Consider the following 10,964-nt stretch of genomic DNA (forward strand, 5'->3'; position numbering starts at 1 on the left):
GGCACAGAGCTAAACAAAGAATTCTCAACTGAGGAATACTGAATGGCTGAGAAGCACCTGAAAAGAAAAAAATTCAACTGCCCAGCCTTTTCTAAAGAGCTAAGACTTGAAGGAGCAGGGCTGACCCTTCAGAGAGCTGTAAGCAAATGGTGTGAATGGCTGGCCAAGAACATAACATACTCAAGACACCGGAGGGCAAAACTGGGTGAGAAAGGCAGTCAGGATGGAGCTCAGAGGGGTCGCAGAAGGCACTTCTCCCAAATTTGCTTCTGCCTTGCTGTTCTGTGGACCCCACTCTGTTCCACCAACTTTAAGAGCTGCTGCCAGCCTGCTGAGACCCAGTTCCCCCTACCCGCACCCCAGAATCTGTGACTCAGTAGCTCAAAGGCTGTCTCAACTTGGTTCCCTCTCCTCCCACTCCCTCTAGTTCTGGCTGTCTAGGAACACACTTAGTAGATTAAGCTGGCCTCTAACTCAGAGATTCTGCCTGCTGCTGACTCCAGAGTGCTGAGATCAAAGGCACGCGCCACCAAGGTCTGGCTATTGTTTAGCCATTGTTTAGCAGTTTATTCTGTCAGCCAACCTACCTCTGTTCTTCACTCGTCTAATCTGACGCTGAAACCATCCCTCGGATGCCATTTACATCAGATTTCCTAAAGCTACTCTCAAAGCTACTGTGTGTTCCTTCCTAATTGCCATGTTGCAAATTAAAGCTCTTCTTAATAGCCCAGGAGAGCTGGAGGGGATGTTAGAGACACTTCAAACATTATTTTAACGTTGATAAAGCTAAGACTAAGACATGGTTACTATAACTCAGGCACCTTATGTTTCCAAATCCCTCATCTCCAGTTCTCAACTCAGAGACCTTCCCTAAGGGGCCTCATCCATTCACATATCCTTTCTGCCCAAATACAGCTTTAAAACACCACTCAGTTCGTCTTCTAAATCCTCCCGTGGAGAGCCTGTCTGGCAATACAGATCTTTCCAGGAAATTTGATTGTTGGGTATCTTTTTGGCTCCTAAAACAGATCCAGACTTTGGCTCTTGGGTAGGGCAGTCCACCCGGTAGAGCAGTCCACCTGGTCCATGGCTCACTGTGATGACCCCTCTGCTTAGAGGCCTTTGCTCATCCGCAGTACGTGGGAATATTGGAAATATTTGCTCTTAGAATAAATGATTTTGAAACCTCAGGTAAGAGCCTGCCCTACATAGAAGTACATAGCCGTACATACTGCGTTTTCATACTTAAGTCACAAGACTTCTTATACTGTAACAACCATAAGAACTTTATTCATCTTAATTTCTGAAGCAGAAGATCTAGTAGAATCATTCTCTATAGGGTAAACATTAGAATGAACTAGTTTTCTAGAAGTACTTTGACCTTGAAGAAATCGTTGTAGAGAACGGTGATCCTTTGCTCTCATCTACAGAGTTGTTTTTCTGTAGGAGCTTTACAGCCTTTGCATGACGTTGGTCACAGGACAGCCCTGACACACCTGGAACGTGTTGCATTATTGAGTGCTGAGAACAATACACAGTAAGGCTGAAGTTGCAGGGGTGTGGTGTTTTCCTTCAGGAAATGTATAGGTTAGATTAGGCGCTTGGTATGAGGAACTTATTTTACCCCAAAAACCATCATCTGTGTAACAACCGATACATAAGCTTTTGTGCAGCTCTTTGGCATTCAGTCCACTGAGGCTGGGTCTCCCTGCTGCCAGCAAGGCCTTAATTCGTCCTTGAGTAACCCTCTTTTCTTTGATCATCCCGTGAGACTTAGAACACTGACAGATTTCCTGTTAATTAAAATTTAATATATCCATTACATTCTTTTTTGAGGTCATTTCCTTTTGGTTTTTCTTCCAAATTCTCATTTAACTTTGACCTTTATCCTTAACAAAAATTCCCACTGTCCATCTTACCCTTCACTGCTCCTAGGAGCCCTGACAGTTCAGGCAATTTCTGCTGGCATAATCAGAGGATGTGGCCACGGGCTTTAGCTGGAGGTAGATGACAAGGGGTGGGGCTGCCTGCAGTGTGCAAGGAGTTCAGAGCACTGTGGTATGAATGGCAGCTGACGCCAGCCCCTCTCACCCATGTGCAGTCCTTCCAGGAAGAACCTCGCTATGTGTGGTAGGTTACCAGTCACTGGCATGAGGGAAAGTGACACAATTGCCACAGCATGCTTCTGGGTATACCTAGGAACCATCCAGAGGAAGAAGCAATAAACTTTGGTTAAGAGTGGCCATTAGGAAAATGAATGAATTACATCTCAGACAGTCCAAGGTGTAGGAGACCTATTTCTGTTCTCTGAGAGGTTTGGTCCGGTGGTTTTGCTCCCGTCAGCACCAGCCTCTCATCACCCACAGCTGGGGTTTCTATTTTCATTTTGAGACTCAGCTGCTCGCTCCTATGGCAGTTCTGACTCCACATTTTAGGCACGTTCAAAGCATGCCTCATGGTCCTCTCTAAAGGCAAAACCACTTCAGCACTCCATTCAATCGGTGCTCCACTTCCTGATCTACTGTTGCTCCAGACCCAGATGCAAGATTCAGACCACTTGCAATTTGAGAAGCCCAAAATTTCAGCCAAGACACTAGGCAAAAAGCGCTGAAGCTCAGGAGAGGCCAGCAGGGGCCAAAAAAAAAAAAAAAAAAAAAAAAAAGAGGTCAAAATCTAACTGCTTGCAAGGTTTCACTTAATCCACAAGAGCCTATTGACTGGGTAGTTCCAGTCCCGTTAATAAGCACAAACTAGATTTCTTCAGCTTTGGGTTTTCCCTGATGCTGGAATCTCATGGGGAGAGGGAGGTTTAAAAATTCACCTTCAGGATGCAGGTCCTAGGATTATACAATGGGAAGAATTTGGTCTCACCAATCAGCTCACCACATACTATTGAAGCATACACACCACACAGACAAACTTTTGCACTAAATAATCGTGACTTTATTTTTCTTTCACAAAATACAAAGTTTTGCACCACATTATAGTAGTGTTTTAACAGAGGAAACTCCCAAGGTGTTCACTGGGAGAGGGGAGCGTTATACAATATTGATCTGTGTCATTCTTAATACTAAAGGAAACTGTCATGACAAAGGGTACTGACCAGGTCGAACATGCAGGTTATTGCTTAGAACTTGCATAAACTTCAAAATGGCACACATACAAAGTATACAAACAGTTCAAAAGTTTAATGAAAGTACTGAAAAGACACTTATCCCTTCAAACAAAGCACAAGCAGAAACCAAATCAAAGATCCTAGGTTGTATTTTAATTACTGATACACCTTAGTAACACTGATTTATAAATTATGTGGTCTTATGTTTTGTAAATAAAACTCTTCAGTCTTATGGAAATAAATTATTAAGCATATTTTGACAATATTATATATTATAGTATCAGAGAAAAATCATACATCTCACTATAGCTAATGCATATACTGCAGTTTTAAAGTAGCTTTTGCAAATAAGATCTATGTTGAAATGTTATTACAAATTCAAATAACTAAAAACTTCATAGTTTATCCTACTTTTAAGAATATAATCTACACAAAAATTCCTTAAGTAAAAAGCAGACGTAATCCTACAGAAACCAATCAGGCAACAAACAAAATTACAGAGCACATTTTATTTACAGCCATATTTTTAGGTTCCATTCACCAAAAAGGAGCAAATTATTTTAACACACACCAACTGCAGAATTACATAAAAATGCAAAGAAAAGGATTGAGATGGTGACTAACAAATTTTCAGGCAGAGGTATAGAGCTTATAAATCTGAGATTGAGAAACAGCTTTAATTGTGTTTGGTCTTGTGTGCAGGACCTGATATCAAAAAACTGCTGTTCAGCGTGGATACATGTGAACGTTTTCAACGCAAACAAACCCATCTTTAGGAGCTGCCCACTGCAATAGAAAACAAAATATGACAGTCTATCTAGTGGGTGGGAGCTGAAGTCTGGACCACAAAGGAACCAGGGCTCAAGTCCCTGGCTGTTGTACTCCGAGAAACACTAAATAACTCATTAGCTAGGGAGTCTTAAATAAACAGTACCACGGAAGTTGTTTAATGTTGAAGACTCTAAAACAATTTGCCACAAGCCAGACCCTGCCTTCATCAAAACTGCTCTGTTTTGCACCCTCAATACTGCCATGGGGTCTATGAAGAACATTTATATAATTAACACACCTACAATAAATCTGTAGCTGAAACACTTTATAAAACTCTTATTGCTAAACCAGTTTAAGAAAGAGCTTACAGATGTTTCTTAATAAAACCATAATTACCTTTGTTTCATGTTGTAAACAGGTACTATTATACACTGACTGGCTTCCTGTAGCCTCTTAATAAATTGTGGTTTGTCAGATCTTTATTTATACCTCCTACAGTGCGTGTGTGCATGAGGAAACCTGTTTGTAAACTCTGAAACTTGCCACAAGAGATTGAGACGCATCCAGATGAGTGGTGATGTCTCCGAAAGAGACATTAGAAAGGTCCTGGCATATGGAAAGGGGATACTGACGTCTGTGGGGCATTGAAGACGAGCAAGCCAGGTGAGCTCAGCTATAAAAGGACCAATAAAGAAGAGATAACATCTCTGAAAGGAAAAGCAGTCTTGCTCTCCTCCCACTCCGGGCTCTGTAGGATTTTCTCATTTCTGCAGACGTCCTCAGACTTCTGCACCAGGCTTAGCTTTCGGTAGCTTTGGCATGAGCCAGTTGTGGTTAAGGCTGGGAGGTGTGTGCGCATTCAGAAACTCTTCACAGAGGAAGAGTCTCACTAGTGTGCTGGCTCACACCTGCTGAAAAACACTCTGCCAGTCTCACAGAATACAATGTTTCCTTTTGATGAAATCCAAAACACAACCTTCTATGAAACATTACTGATGCCCATAACTATGTGGGCTTTTCAACTGCACAGACTGCTAAAGCTCTTAAAGCAAGGCAATGAATGCACACAAACCAATCGTTAAGATGCATATTTATATATTTGGAACTAACAGCAATGCAGGAATAAACATAACCAGATATGTTAATGGGGTCTTGCGGGACATGTTGATTTTTCTTAACAATGAAAGCAAAGAAATGTGTGTAAGGATGGAACTTCTCCCTTTGTGCATTCATGACAAACTACATTTCCAATGCCTAAGAAATGCTTCCAGGAGTTACACAGAAACCTCACAAAGAACTTGTCTCTAAATGCCCAAGGCTTCAGAGGAAGCAATTTACACATCTGACATTGAACAAAAACTTTGACTTAAGCAAATTATCAAAATTTATGGAAGAATTTCATCTAAATACCTATAAATTAGGCAATTTTCCAAACCTATGCACCCAGTTTATCCAAAGTAAAGCAGGGTGAGTCTCAGAGATGGTAAAACCTACCATTATTCCTCTGAACAAACACCTGGTCCACAGAAAACAAACAAAACAAAACAGAAAATACCCACTTCAAGTTTGAAAGCCAACATACCAGAGTACTTTGAGTTAATTTCTTTGAATGCATATATAACTCCATTTTGAATTTCAAATAAATGCAAACAATCCTCCAAATGATTTTAGACACAAGAATGCAAATTCTATGAACCCAAGCTCTAAATACCTTAAGTCTTGCACATAATATAACGTCAAGTGCAGGGCCCACAATCTTGCAATGGTACTAGTTGATTTTTGCTCTTTTTTTTTTTAAGTTTATTTTCTAGAACACTACATATTCAGATTGTCACTAATCTTCTCTAGAAAAATAGAATTGCTTAAAAATGTATACCAATCTGCTTTTATTTTCTATAAATATTTTAAGACTTGTTAAATATCAGAATGCCTAATAGACTCATTTAAATTAATCAATGTAGCCAAAATACTTATATCTAAAATATCTAGCAAAAATTTGTCATTAAATAAATGAAAATTTCATTGTTTTAGTAAATACAATGTTCTGTATTTATTTGTATTTCAGGTTGATAAATGTGATCACAAAACAGCAAAATACAGCCCCAGGGGAGGGCTGGCTTGCAGTGGCAGTTTGTAAGACATTTCTGATGCCTTTCCCTTCTATCAAGGGTGTGGAGAGTTGAAGTCTGGATGCTGCAGCTAATAAGGGTTACAATGGCAAATCTGGGTTTAATGTTTGATATTCCGAACGTACTTATTGGTTACATCGAGCAATGATAACAGCAACGAAATACAAATGACCTTTTCAGCATGAAGCAATTATCACCTCCATGGAGACTCATAACCATACGCTGCCATCATTTTGATGGCGAGTTTAAAAATCTCTGTTCAGAACTGTAGCACTATCCAGAGAGCCAAAAATATTTACCTCAAGATTTATTCTTTTCTTAGTGAATTTCCAAAATAGTTTTATAATATAAATGTCTTCTCTCCATTTAAAAAAAAAAAGCCCATTTTCTTGTAAAAGAGCCACGAACAATATAAAATCACCTGCATACCTTCACTTTTACACAACCAGTGCACCCCTGAGTGCCTAGGGTGGAGACAGCACTAAACTTAGCAAGCCATTACCAGTGTGGCATTAGCTGCTTTAAAGGCAAAGCCCTATCTTTTTTTGTGACTTTATCTTTCAAAAGTAAATACACCAAGAACAAGACAATCAACTTGATTTTTATCATTTGACTGGAATTTCAATTCCCATCTTTAAACATACCAGAACTTGCCAGTCTCTATCTGTACTAGACAATTAAATCAAACTACATTACATTAAATGTTTTGATGACCTTCCACTAGTTCATCAGCCTAAGATGAATGATGGAAGAGCCAAACGTTCTCCTTCAGTCTGAGACTCTAAACGGATTAGATCTTTTGGTTTAAGTTCAGTTAAATTCAAGTATTCACCACTAATTGGATTAAGTCTGTTTCTTAAGAACAATCATTAAAGTCAAGTACTTCAGAAAAAAATAAATAAAGGCAATACTAGCTAAATATATAATTCTATATTTGGATTACAAGAATCAAAGGAAAAATACCCCCCTACACGCATGCACGCACACGCATGCACGCACACGCATGCACGCACACACGCACACACACACACACACGCACGATTTTTTTTCACAATGAATGACAGTTTTGATCATCAGAATACTTGGGTTAAGTCTCCCTCCTTCCTTCCTGCTCTTTAAGAAAACAAAAAGGCAAAGATAAACTAAGCAAGCCTGAGTAAAATCTATGAGTAAAGCACAAACTCTGACTTGTCTGTAGTTTTAGTCTCACCAGAATGAGGCTGACTTCAGGAGCAAACCCAGTGCATTCTAGAAAAGACTGGCATTCTGGTGTCAGGTTTAGAACTAGGAAAACTTTGCAAGAAGAAATGTGATCTTCATGGGGAAAGTACCCAAAAGCAGGCGAAGGCGGCGTTATGAGGCACGTTCCCGGGAGTCCTCCCGGGAGTCCTCCCTTTAGCCCAAGCTGTCATCTATCGGCATTCATGTGGTCCACAAGATGGGTCTTAAACCTTGCCTAACTATAAGATTTTCAAAATATAATTGGATAAAGCACTGAAGAGATAAATAAAGCAGCATCTGAAATCTTAAAACACATAAGTATTATCAAATACGATAGTATCAACATGAGAAATGCTCTATCGTATCATAACCGATGACTGCATATCCCAGTGAAACTGTGTCATTTCTGATGGCCTGGGGAAGGGACAGGCTGGCAACTTAGAAATGAAACCCTACACAGGCACTGACGTTGGAAGAGAACGGAGCGCAGCCAATGTAGCTGCTCACAGACTGAAAAGCTGTTCTCATTCCTTCAGCAAATTGGGCGGTGTACAAAGGCCACCAAATCACCGGCCATTTTCCTGCAGAGAATAATCCCCATGAACACTGAGAGTTCAGAAAAGTTTCACCACTCTACTTAAAACTTTTATTTAAACCTTTCCATTTCCATCCATGCTTACTTAAAAATATAGAAGGAAAGAAGAAATCCTGGGTTGAAGACTAAATTTTATTTTCTCTTGCCAAAAGATTAAAGAACAGAGGAAAGAACACTGAAACCATGAGTAACAAACAACCTTGCCTAACGGAGCGGCGCAGGAGCTCATCCTGTTGGCCAGAACACAGAGGAAGGAGGATGGCTTATGGAAACAAGGTGTCTGATGAAGCACTCCTTTAATCGAGTTTTCCGTTCTGAAGGCTATCCTTGGCTTTCTCTTGTCTGATCAGAGAGATGACTTTGATGCATCCTTTCATGATTTTGATCATCCACATGATATTCATCACATCTAAAACAACACAGGTAGAGATCCAGACAAACTGGATTGCAAACCCTAACCTTATGTAGGGTTCTGTTCCGTACACGGAATAAAGGAAGGAATACATTGGAGGTATCGAAATGATCCGCACGATGAAAAAGACCACCGTCATAAGAATTCCATTGATGACATTGACTTTGGAAAACTTGGGGTACTTCAGGGCTTCAAAGAACCACCTGATGAGAGAGCAAAGATCCATCACACTTAGTCCGCAGCTTGGGAAACTGCCCTCCTACTCTCGTGCTTTGGCTGAAGGAGGAACTCAAGGACCACATAACTTACATAGAGGGGCTGGGGAGATGACTCAGTGGATGGTGTGTTTTCTGTGCAACTTGAACGGGGACTTGAATTCTGATCCCCTGGCACTCAAGGCTTGTTACACTAGAGCTGGGGTCAGGGGAAGGGTGGAGCCGAGAGCAGGCAGATACTGGCGGCAAACACTGCGCTCAGGGAGAAACGCTGTCTAAAAAGGTAAGGTGGAGAAGCAACTGATGAAAACATCCGGATGTCAACCCTATACAGGTATGTGCGTGACCACACCCACACAGAATGATTTAAAGTGCCTTGGAGAGTCAACGCACTACAAAAGAACAGCTGGGGAAGTCATGATGCCTACTTCTGGGAAATCTCTGTAAAGCGACACAATCAAGACTCAAGGTATCAGTGAGAGAAACAAACCAGTGTCACAGAAACGTCAGAGATGGATACATACTCAAGTGACTCCGGACTCTGACACTGGGCAACTCAACAGAAAACGTATGCCCTTTCCCCACTGAGACCATCCAGCAGAGAAATTAACTCAAGGTAGATTTAAAACCTCTCTGTAAAACACAAAAGTATAAAACTTCTAGAAAAAAAGAACAGGAAATGTTCAATGTAAGTTCTTGCTATAACTTGCACTGAAGTGCAAGCAATGCAGGGGCTGGCCATGACTGGTGAGCTGGACTTTGCTAGAATTAAAAGTTTGTACTTTGAGGCCAGGTATGGTGGTGTGCACCTTCAATCCTAGCACACGGGAGGCAGAGGCAGGCAGATCCCAAATTTCAACATAGCAAACGGCAGAACAGCCAGAGCTTCGCAAGAAATCATGTCTCAAAAAACAAACAAAAAAATTTTCACTTTGGAAGAGAAGAAAAAGACACAGTGGGTGAAAATACAATATTAATATGTGATAAAATATCTTATATAAAAAAATATTTAAGGGTTGGAGAGATGGCTCAGCAATTAAGAGCACTGACTGCTCTTCTAGAGGTCCTGAGTTCAATTCCTAGCAACCACGTGGTGGCTCACCACCATCTGTAATGGAATCCGATGCCCTCTTCTGGTGTGTCTGAAGACAGCGACAACCGGGTGTGGTGGCACATGTCTTTAATCCCAGCACTCGGGAGGCAGAGGCAGGTGGATTTCTGAGTTCGAGGCCAGCCTGGTCTACAAAGTGAGTTCCAGGACAGCCAGGGCTATACAGAGAAACCCTGTCTCAAAAGACAGTGACAGTGTAATATAAGACAATCTTTATCTTTAGCTAACATAAATCTTTAGAAAAATAAAATGCTTAAAAGTCAACAGTATGGAAACAATCTGTTTCTAACTCAGGTAAATGACTGTAAACATCCCTTACAGGAGACCCAGCACATGGAGATGGAGAATGAACATACTGAAGACACGGGAAGCCCAGTGGCACAGGCAGGAGATTGAGAGCCTGGCTCATATTTGAGCCTGGGCAGTTTGTAACAAGTCTGGGCAATGTGGTTGGCCCTTTCTCCAAAAAAAAAAAAAAGTACAGAAATCCCCAATCATGGTGAAAGGTCAAAAACAAACATGTTCAACACTGTCTGTCACTAGGAAAATATCAAGATGGAGACAGATCCAGCCACCTTAAAGGCAGTCTAGAGTTATAAAGCCACATATGTAGCAGACAGCCTAGCTTTTCTAACTGACAAACATGCAGTAAGCATACATTGTATAATAGGAACACCAAGCCTGAGTCTCTAACCCACCTCAGAGGAATGAATGGTGGTAAAGTGTGAAGAAGAACAGCTCGCCAGGAAGCAAAGATGGAGATGGAAGTTTTGGGGGAATTGTGGCAGAAGGGGGTGAGACAGCTGCAGCTGGGGAGAACTCTGTAGCACATTAAAGGGCTCAAGTTTTATCCTCCAAGCAGCAAGGCGCTGCATGTCATTTTCACTGTGAAAGAAGACAGCATGGAGGGTGGAGCTACAGGGAGGTCAGTGGTCTGCAGCTGGGATCAGGGAACCTTTTCCTCAAATAGGAAGATGTGGACATTCACAGTGTAGCTCGGGAGACTGGATGTCCCGAGTTCAGCTCTTTGGCTTTGTGGGTGTTGGGGGAAAGCAAGCATGGGAAGCAAACAATTGTGGTAACCCAGGGAGAATGCACGGCAGTGTCAGCACAACCGGCAGAAGTCTGTCCATCTGTTCTCAGGCTGCATTGACCAAAAGAACTTCACACACCCTGAAAATGGTCTATGGATACGCTGTCCCATTCGGGAGGCATGAGGCACATGGGATTGAAACACTGGCTTGGAACCCTTAGGAAGCTGATGATGATCTGATGATGATGATGACCTGAGCCTCCTCCTTCTAATACCCGCTACCGGTATAAAAATATATATAAATGGCCAGGTGTGGTGGCGCACGCCTTTAATCCCAGCACTTGGGAGGCAGAGGCAGGTGG

At 41.5% G+C, this 10,964-nt stretch overlaps 1 protein-coding gene across 3 annotated transcripts in view; it reads right to left on the bottom strand.

The window, feature by feature from the left end:
• Window positions 1-6,986: 6,986 nt before the first annotated feature.
• LOC110321087 (transmembrane protein 56) overlaps window positions 6,987-10,964 on the bottom strand; it is a 57,524-nt gene continuing 53,546 nt past the window's right edge. For all 3 annotated transcript variants that reach the window (XM_021197196.2, XM_029537908.1, XM_029537907.1), the window contains exon 8: window positions 6,987-8,446. In XM_021197196.2, coding sequence (XP_021052855.1) covers window positions 8,128-8,446 — 319 coding nt within the window. In that variant the 3' untranslated portion in view covers window positions 6,987-8,127. The remainder of the gene's footprint in view (window positions 8,447-10,964) is intronic.

This window comes from Mus pahari, chromosome 4, assembly GCF_900095145.1.
Source record: "Mus pahari chromosome 4, PAHARI_EIJ_v1.1, whole genome shotgun sequence".
In the NCBI taxonomy this organism is placed as follows: domain Eukaryota; kingdom Metazoa; phylum Chordata; class Mammalia; order Rodentia; family Muridae; genus Mus; species Mus pahari.